Source organism: Giraffa tippelskirchi, chromosome 4 (assembly GCF_054371585.1).
Source record: "Giraffa tippelskirchi isolate mGirTip1 chromosome 4, T2T-mGirTip1v1.2.pri, whole genome shotgun sequence".
Classification (NCBI taxonomy): Eukaryota; Metazoa; Chordata; class Mammalia; order Artiodactyla; family Giraffidae; genus Giraffa; species Giraffa tippelskirchi.
This window is the reverse complement of record NC_137278.1, coordinates 94,020,533-94,035,767: the sequence shown is the minus strand read 5'-3', so window position 1 is coordinate 94,035,767 and position 15,235 is coordinate 94,020,533. Positions and strand designations below refer to the sequence as shown.

Here is a 15,235-nt window from a genome sequence, read left to right as displayed (position 1 = left end):
CAAACTTGGAGCAGATTTAATTTCCCTGAGGTCATATTATAAACAAACAGCATCCATCAAGCTGGTGGTGGTTTTCAAACTTTACTGTGCAAACAAAGCAGCTGGGTGTCTTATGTAAATGACTCCCACAGGTGTGGGGTGGGCCAATGTCTGCATGTCCGAGGAGCTCCAGGGACGGGATGTGGCTGGTCCCCGGCCCACACTTCGAGAAGCAACATGTTAGACTATCTAATATAAAGATCTGAAAAAAATCACACGAACAAAACACTAAAATTTGTAGTAGTAGAGAATAACAGAAGTGTGTCTCTGCTCTCCACACTGAGATCAATTTTTAGGGTTCTCAGTATTTCTATGTCTCTAGTTCATTATAAAACCTCATTAAGTTTACAGGCTTTTATTTAACTTCAAAAATAAAGTGCTGCAGTTTAAAAAAATAGACACACGGCTAGATTTAAGAGCTTCTCAGAAACCTATTTCAGAAAGTGAAGAAAAGACAATCTTTAGAGAAATTCTTTTGAAATTCTCCTTCATTGCATAAACCCTTGACTATATATTGTTCCTTTAAGTCTAATCTCTGTGACAACTTGGTACATTCACTCAGAGCGAGGCCATTTTAAATCACATTTTGGTTTCCTCAAAAGCACTGGTACAAAAGTTCACACTTAATAAGAAGCTAACATTTTTCTTGTAGCTAAACAGGAACAAGGACAATCTTCAAATTTGCAGTTAATTCTTCATTATAAATATTTGAGCTTACCCAACACATAACGTCTACAGCTGCAGAACAATTCTTTCTGCTTTGCCAATAGCAAGTATTAAAGTTATAACAAATTAGTGTATTAAAGCATCATTTATAATTACACATATCAAGTAGAAGATTGGATACAATCCTAGCAGACTGATTTAAAGGACCGAAAGGAATGTGAGCTCTGGGGGTCTGTGTGGAGAGAGGGGGCCCTTAAACCGTTTGTACCAGTAACTGACATCACCTTGGAGAGTCAGCGAGTGCTTGCACAGTCTCCTGGGCATCTGTGCTCACCCTGCTCGGGGCCCCTGGAGGCACCCAGAACATTTCCCTGTAGGTCAACACAGCGCTTCTGTTCCCGGGTGTGATGTCAACATGAAAGTGAGGAATGATTTTCAACAAAGATACTGTAGCACCCGTGACAGGGCCTGATGCCAGCCTCTCTCTTATCCTGAAGAAGACGTTCATCTGAAAAGCATTCAAGTGGTTTGGTTTCTCCACCGGGTTCTTTCCCCTCTTCCAGGAGTAGAGAGATCATCACACCTGGTCTCCGGGAGATGTGGCTACAGGCAGGCTCGGGCCTCTGCAGGGCGGGGGCCTCGGGGACACTGGGCACAGGGGAAGGGCCCCTAGGACTGGGTTCTCCTGGTATAGTGACTGCTGAGAGCCGGGGGAAGCGGAGCCCGCTGTGTGTGGTCACATGATTTTAACAGACAGTCCAAACCGTGTGAGCTATTAACAACCGAGTCTCGGACTTTTACTTTAATCCAAACCAGCAGGTCTCGGAATGACCCTTTTTCCACCTCCAGGAGAAACTGGAAGCAGGACTCACTACACACACCAGATTCCAGGGCCTCGCCTGGGCCCACGGCCTCAGATGGGCATCTCTGGCTTTGAGCCAGCTCCCCGGGTGGAACGCTGTGAGGCCCTGAAGAAGGGACAGGCTGGTTCCAGTACAGCAGCTTCTTCCATCTGCGGCATTTTGGTGGCAGAAAAGCCTCCTTGGAGCTTATGGAACTTCATTCATGTTTCCTTATTTTTGTTCAGCAGGAAAATCCCTGCGGTCTCTCCCCTCCTGGCACATGTCCTGCTCTCTGAGCCCACCACCATTTCCCCTTGAAAACCCCGGGCTCACCGGTCAGACGAAGAACAGGCTCTCAGGGGAACGCGGACTACCTTCCCCTCCGGCCAAGCTCAGCTCCTGCCTTCACAAGTCTGTGCGCCACCTAGATTCTGACTGTCCCACAGGCCTGACGGGACACCCACCATCAGAGCTTCCTTTTGGAGAGAAGTCATTTCTCTTCACCACCGACCCTTTCCATAGCACCCATCTTGGGGCCTCTGCCAACATCCACGCAGCTCTGGTTTTGTCTCTTCCTGCTGTCTAAATCCACCTACTCGCTTTTTAATTCATCAGCTCCTTGGCCACCGGAATGAGGTCTGTTTCGTGACATGATGACAACAGCCACGAAGCCTAAGGCCGCCCCCAGGCCCGGAGGGCCGCAGGGGCTCACCTCCTGGGCCACCCCCGAGAGGATGGGGGCGAGGACCCGGCCCACGGCCGTCACCGACTGCCCCATGCCCAGGAGGCTGCCGCCGGCCCGCGCCCCACCCACGGTCAGCTGGAGGTCGGTGATGCAGGTCCTGCCAATGGCGGTGGAGAAGGACAGGAGCACGGAGCAGGCGACCGCGACGTCCAGGCTGCCGGCCGAGGCGAAGAGCAGCAGCAGCGTAGACGTGAGCACACTGGAGTGCAGCAGGAGCCGGTAAGACTGGTGGCCATACAGCCGCAGGAGGGGCCCCAGGGCAAAGCCGGCAAGGACCCCCAGGGCACTGCTGCAGCTGGTGAGATAGCCGGCTGCCCTGGGCCCCATGTCGAAGCGCTCCTCCAGGGCCAGGACGAAGTTACTGTAGTAGAGCATGACAGCCACGGCCATCAGCAGGCGCACCAGGAACACGACCCACAGCGCGGAGAGCACCAGGCTCCTCAGGCCCCACAGGGTGGCCAGCACCTCCGCCCAGAGCAGTCTGGCCGGCCCCTCACTCACTGGGGTCCCCTGGGGGCTGGCTGGGGTCCCCAGGGCACTGGCCGCCCTCTGCACAGCAGAGTCTGTCTTTCCCCAAAGCGCCTGGTTCCTACCCCGTGGCAAGTCATCCTCTGGACCGCTGGGTTTTACTTCGCTCCATGGAAACAGCCAAACGAGACCTGTCAACACAGCATGAGACCTGTTAGAACCACAGAGAATCCATGCAGGGCCTCCTCGAGGGGAGCCACTACTCTGTTTTCCTGTATTAGTCCACTTACTAGGTAGATTTTTGAAACCTGTTTTTAACCATTCCCACAGCTAGTTAGACTCCATTTTGATAACAGAATTCTGCTATTCACCTCAAGAAAGGAAATCAACTCTGAATATTCATTGGAAGGACTGATGCTGAAGCTTAAGCTCCAACACGTTGGCCATTTGATGCGAAGAAGTGACTCAATGGAAAAGACCCTGATGCTGGGAAAGATAGAAGGCAGGAGGAGAAGGGGGCAGAGGATGAGATGGTTGGATGGCATCACCGACTCAGTGGATATGAGTTTGAGTAAGCTCCGGGAGTTGGTGATGTACAGGGAAGCCTAGAGTGCTGCAGTGCATGGGGTCACGAGTTGGACACGACTGAGCAAATGACCCTTTCTTTCACACTCAAACCTGCTCTTCCTGGACATCTTTATGAACTCATCCCCATGGTCTTCAGCCCTTCATCACTTCAGCACCATGTGGACTGGTGCTGCTCAGACCTGCCTGGGGCTGTTCTCACCAACAACATTGATGCTTGTGGTTCCTCGAAACACAGTGTAAGTGGACTGGGAGCTGAGGGAGAACTCATTCATGCAGAAAACTGGCCACAGAGAACGTGGGCCTGTGAGGGCTTTTCATCTGTCCTCATCCTTGACAAAGGGCCCTGGACGTTTCACAGAATCTTTATACAAATGCAAAAGGACTGTTGTTGATGAACCAAGAGGAAGATTATAAGTTAAATGATGATAAAACGATCACAACCACAGCAACTAATGTTGACTGAATGCCCCTATCCTTGTAGACTTTATTTTCTAACTGTGTACGTCATAGGGGAACAGAACATAAGAAAATAAACTTCTGATTTCAGAAGTGCTACCAAAAAATTGAGTTATTTAAGACAAGGATCAGGGACGGCCAGTCTAAGGAAGCAAATATCTGAAAATTGAATAATCAGCTAAGAAACAGTCAGTATAGATATATGAAAAGAATACTGTAGCTGGAGGAAAGACTGGATTAGAGTCCTCCTGCGAGAAGAAGCCGACATTTGTGGGGGAGGCAGAGGGTGGCTGGCCCACACCAAGTTGGCATAAGAGAGACAGACAGACTCACAGGCACACGCATAACGGGAGCCACTGTGCAGCCCCAGCAGGGCAGATGTGACCTGACTGTCCTCTGTGAGTAATGAGCCTGTCTATTCTAAGAAAGGGCTTCCCTGATGGCTTACTAGGTAAAGAATCCGCCTGCAATGCAGGAGACACAGGAGATGCGGGTTCAATTCCTGGGTCAGGAAGATCCCCTGGAGAAGGAAATGGCAACCCCCTCAATATTCTTGCCTGGGAAAGTCCATGGACAGAGGAGCCTGGTCCGTGGAGTTGCAAAGAGTTGGATACGACTGAGCACGAACACAACACATTCTAAGGAAAACACTATAATGAGAGAAAGTAGGTAAGACTGGGTGGGATAAACACATCCAGCAAACCACCTCCTCATGATTAACGTCAACTTACCAGCATTGAGAATGAAGACAGAAGAGCAGACGAAGGCTGTGAGATAAAACCCACCGTCCAGCTCAGCCAGATACCCGCCAACCACTGGGCCCAAGATGAAGCCCATGCTGGACGCCGTGTTGAACTGTCCCAGCACCACTGGCCGTTCCTCCTCTGTGACCAGATCAGCGAGCAGGGCCCTTGAGATGGAGAGTGTGTGCTTAAAGATACCTGCGAGGTGACAAGAAATGCGTCTGTGCATTTTCCAATCAAAAGCATCTCACTTGGGATCCTGAGCTTCATCTTCGTCCCTGATGGAGTTCTGATCTCAGTTTTCTGTGACCCTCTTAAGGCAGTGGTCTCTACCCTCCAGGATCTAATGCCTAATGGTCTAAGGTGGAGCTGATGTAATAACACTAGAAATAATAGTGCATTAGAAATGTGATGTGTTTAAATCATCTTATCCCCCTAATGGAAAAACTGTCTTCCATGAAACTGGTCCCTGATGTCAGAACGGTTGGGGACCTCTGTTGTAAGGCCTGTAGGTCCCATCCCACTGGGGCTGGACTCCTGGCCTGGCCCCAGACCCAAGTGGGTCACCTTCATCTGAACCAAGCTCCCAGAGCCCTCAGCTTGTCCACCTCCCACCAGGACATTCCAGGGTCTCCAGCCATGTCTGAGGTCCAAGTGCAGTTCATGGTGGTTTTTATGCCAAGACTGACCACTCTTTATTTGCTCAGTAAATAAACAATTCCCACATGCCTTTTGTAAGCCCAGCATTCACCGTGACCCTGAGGATAATGGAAGGAACAGAGGGCAAAAAACCAAAATAAAACAGACACTCATCCTTGTTCTCACAGAGCCTACATATCATTTTACACACATACAGACATGGGAGGGTGATAAGTGCTATAAAGAGAAACAGAGCAGGGGTATGAAAGACTAAGAGCAACTAAAAGTATAAAAACACTATGACATGGTCATCTAACCAATGCCAACTTTCTACCACAAGCAGCTTGGGAGTTTGTTGGCAAACTGAAAGCTGTGACCTGTCTTAATGAGAGATGACAATGTATGTAACAACTTTACATCCCTCAAGCTTGTGCTGATATAATGGATGTGTGTGTGTCACCATCTGCTGAACACCCACACACACTCACACGTGGATGGATGCTAAAGCCACAGGCCGTCCACTTTCTTGACCAACATATGGCAGGCCTGACTGCTGCTGCTGTTTCAATTTGAGGTCAAGAAGCCCAATTTCAAAACTATAAGCTCACCGAGGGAGAGAACAGCAACTGTGGTGCTAGCTGAAGACATGTAGGGAATTCCTACTAACCGGATGCAGAGAGAGGTGGACCGCAGCAGTCAGGTCCTATGACTGAGGCATGGGTGTTCATGCTGAGAGGCGAGGAGGACTCCAGGCTCTGTGAGTGCAAGGTCTGTAATCCTGGAGCAGTCAGAAGAGCCTGGCGGTGCCGAGTGCTTGATCGACAGCAGCTGCCAGTGTTACAGTCATAACTGCTATCATCATGATAGGCTCTTCACATGAAGTCTAACCAGGGACTTCCTTGATGGTCCAGTAGTTAAGAATCTACCTTGCAGTGCAAGAGAGATGGGTTCGATCACTGGTCTGGGAAGACCCCACATGCTTCAGGGCAATTAAGCCCTAGAGTCACAACTACTGAAGCCCACGCACTCTGGACTCCATGCTCTGCCACAAGAGAAGCCATTGCGATGAGAAATGTGCACATCACAGCCAGAGAAGAGCCCCCACTCTCTACGACTAGAGAAAGCCCGTGCAGAGAAAAAAAGATGCCATGCAGCTAAAAATAAATAAATAAATATTAAAAAATAAAGTCTGATTAAAGAGGCGCTGCTAGGCAGGGACAGGCTCTCTCAATGCAGATGCATAAACTGATTGTTTCTGGATGGACACCCAGCCATGGGGTGAGAACTCACCTGCAGGGACTCTAGCCAGGGTGAACAGGAACACGTTGGTAGATGCTCCGAGCATAAGGTAACCCAGGGCACTGCACAGGATGCACACCAGTAAGGAAGACCGTCTTCCGACGACGTCACTCCAGCAGCCCTGAGGAAGCAGGGGACAGGGGAAAGCCTCTGACTCCTCGTAAAACAACCTGGCTGCCCCATAAATGCCCCAACACGTGACCCCGTGGAAATCATGAGGGAACCAGGTTTAAGATCCCTAGATCAACCGTTACGCCCCTTGCCACATAAATTATGTTCTCCAGTCTTTCCCATGTGGAATGGGAAAATACAACATTGTTTCGTTTTTTCAACAGCCAAAGGAAGCATCTATGATGACCTGATAGCAAAGAATGGCTGTGGAGATGGTGAAGGATAATTTCTAAAGCCTCATTTTGTCTTCATCCTCAATACTTTAGGCAACTTAACTTCTTAGCAACTATATTCATGGTTTAGAAATTTAGAAAACATTGAAAAAAATGAATATAAAACCTCGTAATCCTGAATCTACTTTTTTTTTTTTAATGGTCCCTTGAGACCTGATCATTTCTTCCCTTTATACTTTTTAAAAAACATTTATACATATATTTTTGGCTATCCTGGGTCTTTGTTGCTGCATGGGCTCTCTAGTTGCAGAGAGCAGGGGCTACTCTCCAGTTGTGGTGTATGGGTTTCATATTGTGGTGTCATCTCTTCTTGCAGAGCATGGGCTTGAGCGTATGGGCTTTAGTAGTTGCAGCACAAGGCTCACGATCTGTGGCTCACAGGTTCCAGAGCACAGGCTCAACAGCTGTGGTGCACAGGCTTAGCTGCTCTGCGGCGCATGGGATCTTCCCAGACCAGGGATCAAATCTGTGTCTCCTGCACTGGCTGGTGGATTTTTCACCGAGCCACCAGCGAAGCCCCCTATGTTTTTAACAAAATGACCATCCCATACGTTCCGTTTTGGAACACACTTTTCCACTTAACAGTATATCTTGAACATCATTTCATGTTGTGAAAAAGTTGCTTTTATCTTTCCTCACTTTTCACTTCAACGGATTTTAGAAATTCTTCCCTCTTTCAACATGGGAGAGGTCACTGGCCTCTTGTTCATAGGGCATGATGTAATCTGGCAGTTAACGCCCTGGGCCCTGGGCCAGGCTGTCCGGGTTCAGCACCGAACTCTCGTCATTCCACATACGGCCCGGGCATCAGTCAGTGTAATTACACACAGGCGTATCTCTGAGGTTGGTTTCTCTACCATAAAGTCGGAGTAATCATATCTGCCTCAGCCATTCCTCTTCTCCACCGACACTTGCTATGTGCTTTAAGTTAAAATGAATCATTAGAAACCCACAACTCCCAGACTGGTGGTTGAGACTGGTTATTATGAAGATCAAATGTAATAACATGCCTAGAGTAAAGCCTGATGTATCACAGATAATAAATGCTGGTCATTTTTATTAAAATACACATATAAAAAAATATTAACCTCACGTGATTCAGCAAACCTTTTCTTCAAAAATATTTATTTTTAAAATTAAAATGTTTTTATAAAACTTTTAATTAAAATATGTACTTACAGAAGTAGTGGTTAAAGAGGACTTTTTAACTCGGTATTCCTTTAACTGAAGGAGGTCTAAGGAAGGGTTTCATTAAATTACAGCTATGAGATCTATGAAATGTGCTTTGTAAGCATTACTGTCATAAAGCAAAGGATCAATTTGAAAAACAGGGTTGGGCTGTGGCTGGCAATAAAAACTCATAAAGTGCTGCTGTGTTCCAGGTTCTCTGATAAAGGCTGCTGATAAATACATGTAAACAAATCAAGCCTGGTCTGTATTCTCAGGGAGGTCAGAGTCCAGTAGGAGAAAGGCACTTGAGTATTTAAAATACACTGCGATTTAACTGGTCTAATATATACATGTGTGTGAATGCTCAGTTGTGTATGAGTCTTTGTGACCCCATGGACTATAGCCCACCAGGCTCTTCTATCCATGGGTTTCTCCAGGCAAGAATACTGGAGTGGGTTGCCATGTCCTCCTCCAAAGGATCTTCCCTACCCAGGGAACAAAACTGCGTCTCCTGCATTGGCAGGAGGATTCTTTACCACTGAACCATCTGGGAAGCCAATATATACACACATCTAAAGTATTTTGGTATCGAGTTCCCAAAGACAACAGAAAAGATACTTACTAAGATGTATCCCAGATTCTTCTCTCATGTGAAAGAATATGAAATATGACATCCTGCCCTACAAGTAAATGCATTAGTTTCCTATCCAGTTTGATACTTGTTATCTATTTACTTTTTTAGATTAAGGCAGAGGCAGATGGCATGGAGAGAAAAAGGCTTAAGAGTTTAGATACTGAGATTAGGTGACCTTGTCAAACTTAAACTTTTTAAGTTTTAATCTCCTCCTCCATAAAAGGCAGACACCAAACTAGTTTCCTGGGTCATTTTAACGATTAAATGAGAATATGACTATTACTGCTATGCCAATTTAAAGCATGGAACACTGTAACAAAGATAAACCAGGGAGTAGCTGTTTAGTTATCTGAGAATCCATAATAGAATCTCACCAGATTGCTCTTTGACGTTAAAATATATTTCACACATGAGCCACTCTTGGGACACACAGCGCTGTATGTACCTGGTGCTCACTAGAGGTAAGACCAGTTATTTAGACCAAGGTCACAGCTGATCAGTCCCTGGAACCAAACTGACTTTTCTGTTTGAACTGCATGAACCTCTGGAGGCTGAGGCCTGAGGACCAGTGTCACATAGAAGGCACAGAGAATCAGTGAAGGATTCTGAATTTCAAACCACTGCACAGTCAGAAGTGGTAGTGGTGGGGACTGCCTTGGAGGCTCAGTGGTTAAGACTCTGAGCTTCCAACATAGGGGGCACCAGTTTGATCTCTGGTTGGGAAACTAGGATCCCACATGTCCAAACAGCATGGCCAATAATAAAAGAAGTGAGTGGGGTTGATGAGATCAGCTCTGGGTCTTGCTACTTTCTGTGGTCAATGTCTAACCCATCATTGCCAGTGGCTCCTCTGTCTATACACTTAGGTTTTATAACTGATAAGCCATGTCATTCAAAAGGCACAACTTCACATAGAATCCTAGGATGTGAATGGATTTGATGACTGTCAATTACTTGAAACAAACAAAACTGGTCATAACATCTGTTTGCATCCTCTTCTCCTAGTAAAAAGGAATCATGGGAAGAACATGTTATGATTTAAAAAGCAGGTGCTCACTCTGACTCAACCAGGTCCTTTTAGATTCAGCCATCCAACCCCTTCAGGTCTATGTCTTCTCAGAGGTTGACTAAGGGAGAAAGATGACCAATGCATCTTTCTTGGTCTAAGGACACTTAGGTCCTCACCATCCACACACTTCCTTTTGGGTAAACCTTAAGCCCTGATTTTTCTACAGCCTTGACAGATGGCCCTCAGAGGCACGGGGTCTATGCTTTTGGGATGTGCTGCCAGATGGAAAAGAACTTACCACTAACGTGCTGGAAAAGAGTTGCAAAATGCCATAGGAGGAGCCTGCAAAAAACAAGTGACATCTGTAAAATAAGCTAGATTCATCAAGAAGATGGATAAAGTTAACAGAAAACATTAGGAGAAAAAGACCATTTAAAAAGGAAATGACCCCATACTTTTTTCAGATGGAAGAGTCAGGTCATACAATGTTTAGTACAGGTCTTCAGAGTAAAATTGAGGGAAGGCAGAAAAGAGACTGAAGGCCGAGGTCACCCTTTGGGACCTTGAGAGAGTGCTTCTTACCCTGCGTGAGGCATGTATGCAGGAGCAGAAATTTGAATCCCACAAAGTCTCGACCAAGTCTTAAAATGTTAATACTACCTCCTATGTCTCTAACATTTCAGTTTTATAAAATGCTTGCTTTTTAAAGAACTTACAAAGTTTTATGGAGCGCTTTCAGCTCCATCCTATCATAGAATACATTCCTTCTGCTCTTCAAAGACCCCTTCCCTCTGCTGGGTGGGCCAGTATAACTCAACATAAACTTTTCCAGGGAAATGCAAGCCATAGCATGGCTCAGGAGTTTCTAAATATTATGTAAAACCCACCCCCCAACACATCTGCTCTTCTCGTTTGTGAATGATCAAAGGCTGTGAGTTTTTATCAATTTCTCATTAATTATCAGAATCCTACCCTCACTGTTCCCTGGATAAATCAACAACTTCTGGATGGAGATTCTATGCTGCACAGAGAGAGAAGCCCTCTGTGCTTCTCGTGGTGGTGAAGGAAGCCTGTAACCAATCTGTTCCTCTTGGTGTGATTTCTGTAGATCATGTCTCTCTGGTCTCCCATTAGGTTACAGGTCCCTCCAGGCAGGCATCGATATCTAACCCTTATTGACATGCACGACCAGAACCCCTGGAGAGATACAGTAAGTTACCTGTGATGGCACTGGTGGGGCAGGGCATGGGGATGAAGCTGTACTGGGAAATCTCTCTGAATATACATAGTCCAGGAAAAGATGAATCACATTTGCTCCAGGGTTATACTTTGAAATATTCTGAAAATTCATCTTATACCCTTTTCATTTTACCTTTGGATATTACTTAGCTAGAAGACTGATTTGTTTTCAGATACTCAGCTCAGGAGGCTTAAAATTCAGTGCTCTGAAAAGATGCAGGATTAACCTACCCACCTACTATCCCAGCAACCGTTGGACTTGCTCCAAGCGACTTGACATGAACGCTCAGTAAAGGAACGACCATGCTCACACCAAACAAATCCTAAACAACAAATTGCTGGTTAATGCAAATTAGAAACAGAGGCCTGGGTATTTTTAAAGTGGGATCCTGTTTATAAACTGATTTTTTAAGGACAATATCTAAATTTTTGAGCAAACAAGAACTCATAATTGCATTCTACAGTAAGATACACTCATCTGGTTAAAGGTATGGAGAAATCCATATACAGTGTATTACAACCATTGCCATGACTCTCTAGTCTGGTGCCTGACTAAGGTTAGGGTGCTGAGTTCTACTGAGCTAGGAGAGAAGCAGGAAGACATTCTCCTCCCCCAACCTCGATGCAAGGTGTTCAACAGTCTGTAAAGTTTAATGCATGCTTCTTAGCACAGTTGTATCTGACTCTTTGCGACTCCATGGAGCGTAACCCGACAAGGTCCTTTGTCCATGGAATTTTTCAGGCAAAAACACTGGAATGGGCTGCCATTTCCTTCTCCAAGGGATCTTCCCCACCCAGGGATCAAACTCTAGCCTTTCAGGAATCCAACGCGCATCTCTGGTGTCTCCTGCATCGGCAGGCGGATTGTTTACCACTAGCGCCACCTGGGAAGCTCTGAAAATTACCTAATTCTGCCCAAGTAGGGTTATCAACAGCGACTTTCCTACATGGCCTAGTAAAAAGGGCCTGTGTGCTCCTACCACACCTGCAGCCACCGCACTGCTGGGCGACGCACCTGTCACAGCATCTACCACCGGGGTCACCCTTGTGCGTGGCTCGATCACCGAGTCACACCTGAGCCTGGTGCTGGAGAGTCTTAAATCGCGGGGCTGGGGTGAGGGTGGGGGCGAACTGGATTCCGCGTGGGCGAGAGGGGCAAGCCTCATTTGTGGCCAGGTGCAGCGTGAAGGGGGGATGTGGGGCAAGAAGGGACTTGAGAGGTAGGGAGGCATCACCAGGCGGATCGCAGGTTTCCAGCCCCCGAAGAGCCTGGCGACCACTCAGGATGTGCAAGGAAAACCACCTTGGTCGGGTTCCAGGTCGCGGATGCAGCACGCTGGCCCCGCAGTTACTCACCAGGAAGCCTACCAGGTAGAGAAAGAGCAGGAAGCGGCGGGCTCGAACGGCACCAGGGCCGGGAGCCCCCTCCTGGGTCCCTGTCCCGGGCTCCTGCCGCGGTCTTTGTGTCGCTGATATCAAACCCCGGTCCGGGGCCATACCGCTAGTCTGGTCCCCCGGCTCCAAGCGCATGCGCGCGGGGGGCTGCGCGCTGGGGGCCCGCCCTCGGCGCGCCGGCCCCGCCCCCGGCGGAAGCGAGCGGCTGCGCCCGCGCAGAGCCGCGCGCCGCTCTCCTTCTTTCAGGGGCGGTGCTTCCGACGCAGGCGCAGCGAGGCGGACTCCGCGTGGCCCCGCGGGTTCGCGCCCCGCCCAGAGAGTGGGCGTGTGTTTAGGACGCGCCAGTTTTGTGATGGTGGTGATGATGGTCTGCGCATCCTGGGGATAAAGAGCCCGCTTCCCCCTGCCGTTGCCTGGCTGGAGGGAATTGCGATGATGAGCTTTTAGCTCAGAAGTGACGGGGTGTCGGAGGGGATCGCCGGCTTTGGCGGGAAGAAACTCAGACTGGGCGTGCCTAGTTGTCAGTGACTGGCCTGGAGAAAGAACCCTTGGCCCCTCCCAGCTTCATTTTGCCCACTTGAAACACAGGAGGACCCAGTGTGGACCAGCCTCCTGGAGGGGTGAGGAGTCTATATATTAATATAAACAGCGCCCCAGCGCTTTTTCTGGGACCTGCGGAGGGCGGCTCACTTGTAGAACATTCGCTGTCGTCTCTTGGCAACTTGGAGCCTCCTGATTTGGAGGGTTTTTTTTTTTATCCCAGGAAGGCTGACCTTCCACGAGGGGTGGGGCAGAGGTTCTGCTATGTTAGGCCGTGAGCCCATCACCTGGATGGTTGGGCCTCCCAAGGGGACCTTCTCCCGGCTGAAGTGATGGAGCCGGAGTTCCGAGGGCAGGTTGGGTGATCGTTGTCCAGTGGAGTGAGGAAGGACTCTGCGTGGAACGTTTCAAAAGCAAGGAAACAGAAGATAGAACTGTGGGAGAATCCATTGCTGGACTCCCGAAGAAAGACTTTCATCCTTGCGTGAGGTAAAGACCCCTGATCAGCTGATGTTTAGGCTGAGGGCAAGGGAAAGAAGAAATAGGCCGAAAAAAGCAATAAAACAACAACAACAACAACAAAAACCACACACAAAAAACAAAAACCCCCAAACAAATCTCATTTATGAAATCAGTGTCTCTTGTTATAACCGTAATAGGTGTTTTCAGCAATGAGGTGATTAAAGGACACTTAGTTGCAGGCTTCTTTTAAAGACATGAAGAGTTTATATGTTAATTTTCATGCTGTCCTCAGTTTGAATTAGGTCATTAATATTACTACTATTTCTGAAATAAATCTCTAGAAAAGTTTCCTGTTTTAGATAAAGAACCTTACCCTTAAAAAAAAAGAAAGAAAGAAATAGGTAGTAAAATAAAGATGGAAGCCACAGATATCAGCTATGACTTTGGGGCCACTTCTAGGGGGAGGACTGTTGAAGTTTTGCGTATTTTCTGTTATACATGTGGGTGTTGGCACATGCTCACTGTTTTCTTTTGTCTTCTTCTTGTAAGCATAATTTTACATACAAGCTCTTGAAGTTTAATAAGTTTTTAAATTAATTAATAATTCTAGTAAGTTTAGCTTAATTTAGTCTTTAGATAACAGAAAATTCAGTAAGACTGAATTTGAGGAGTAATGTATAGAGCCAGAATGGGTAAATGACTGTTGCGACATTTTCCCTTAGTGGAGTTGTTTTACGAAAATTGAAATGTGAACAGAAAGATGCATTTGGAAGCCAAGTAGCCAAAGAACGGACTGTGCTGGTGATCAGTTTATTGGTATCAGCTCCAAGTAAATGCATTGTTGCTCTATTGTGTGATCCTGGTGCTGGACTCTGTAGACACATCTCCTTTGCTAGCTGGCACGATGTGAAACTCTGTCTGTAGATGATGCTGAGGGACACTGCATGGGGAAGGAGCTTCTCTTAACACACTAAAGTGATTTTCTCTCTTCTTGTTCCTATGGTGTGTGGCCGACTTGTTAGATATCTAATGGTCCCTAGCCCCTAGCAAGGTTCAGTGACACGCAGCACATTCTCTGGGCATCCCAGCTGGTTTCCAGGAGAACCTCCCAGATGCCACAGCAAGTAATTTCCTGGCCATTTCCACAGGCACCGCTCTGGTAGGCTTCCAGTGATTTTCATCAGTTTCCAAGCTGAATGCAGTAGGTAAGCACAAGATATAAAATACATCTGTATTTGATAGAAAGATATAAAACTGTATTCATAAACAACATGGTCATCTATGTAGAAAACACTAAGGAAGCTACAAAAAAATTTACTAGAACTCATAAAGTAAGGTTAATGAGGTTGCAGAATACAAGATCAATATACAATTTATAATTTTCTTCCCATATGCCACAAAGGAGAATGAAATGGCAACCCACTCCAGTGTTCTTGTCTGGGAATTGCCAGGGACAGAGGTGCCTGGTGGGTGCAGAGTCGGACATGACTTAGCGACTAAACAACAGCAACAAATGCTACAAAAAGCAATTAGAAATTGGAGTTTAAAAATCATTCTGAAAACATGAAATGTGAAATGGGGATACGTTTGACTAACAAATGTGCAAAGAGACATTCCTCTTTCTTTGGACCTGTTGATGCCTGTACTTCTTAGGGGTATGCCAAGATGGTAAACCTGTAACCGTTTCTATGTATGCCATAGCTTTGAAAGATGTTGCATATCTTCACTGGTTAAAGATAAAGCTTACTTACAGATTATAAAAATGATAGATACTCTAAGCCCAGTGTTCTCACTTGAAATGAAAATCCACTAGATGTGCAGCATCAATATGGACATCACTTTCATGGGATGTGGAGGCAAGAGAAACAGACACAAACATGCTAATGTTTATGCTGCT

At 46.9% G+C, this 15,235-nt stretch overlaps 2 protein-coding genes across 21 annotated transcripts in view; one reads left to right on the top strand and one right to left on the bottom strand.

Annotated features, from left to right (window-relative positions):
* SLC67A2 (solute carrier family 67 member 2) lies at positions 1-12,457 on the bottom strand. Of its 16 annotated transcripts, none has more exons than XR_014082391.1 (9): positions 12,298-12,457; positions 11,177-11,264; positions 10,001-10,044; positions 6,477-6,606; positions 5,854-6,112; positions 4,536-4,745; positions 4,362-4,454; positions 990-2,951; positions 1-241 (listed from the first exon to the last, which is right to left on the bottom strand). XR_014082391.1 is itself a non-coding variant. In XM_081591445.1 (9 exons), the coding sequence occupies exons 6-9, from the start codon at positions 5,912-5,914 to the stop codon at positions 2,140-2,142; spliced, it is 1,176 nt and encodes a 391-aa protein (XP_081447571.1). In that variant the 5' UTR covers positions 5,915-6,108; positions 6,477-6,606; positions 8,682-8,739; positions 10,001-10,044; positions 10,675-10,899; positions 11,177-11,264; the 3' UTR covers positions 1-2,139. The 16 variants fall into 16 exon arrangements, 11 of the variants coding, with proteins under 11 accessions (XP_081447571.1, XP_081447574.1, XP_081447572.1 ...); XM_081591445.1 differs by lacking the exon at positions 12,298-12,457 and adding exons at positions 8,682-8,739; positions 10,675-10,899 and having other exon boundaries at positions 1-2,951; positions 5,854-6,108; XR_014082388.1 differs by lacking the exon at positions 5,854-6,112.
* A 292-nt stretch (positions 12,458-12,749) lies between these two features.
* TMEM182 (transmembrane protein 182) overlaps positions 12,750-15,235 on the top strand; it is a 65,922-nt gene continuing 63,436 nt past the window's right edge. For 2 of the 5 annotated variants that reach the window (XM_081591456.1, XM_081591451.1), the window contains exon 1: positions 12,750-12,956. The gene's annotated coding sequence lies outside the window, so the exon portion shown is untranslated. Of the gene's footprint in view, positions 13,366-14,360; positions 14,544-15,235 lie in introns of all 5 variants that reach the window. The other 3 variants (XM_081591455.1, XM_081591453.1, XM_081591452.1) reach the window with 3 other exon arrangements.

Bases quoted from the DNA above. Each gene is read 5' to 3' on its own strand.
- SLC67A2 (XM_081591439.1), bottom strand. From the start codon at position 12,438: ATGGCCCCGGACCGGGGTTTGATATCAGCGACACAAAGACCGCGGCAG. The intron at 11,265-12,297 runs GTGAGTAACTGC...TTTGTTGTTTAG, and splicing joins TCTACCTGGTAGGCTTCCTG to GATTTGTTTGGTGTGAGCAT. The intron at 6,607-10,000 runs GTAAGTTCTTTT...CTGCTTCCTCAG, and splicing joins TCTTTTCCAGCACGTTAGTG to GGCTGCTGGAGTGACGTCGT.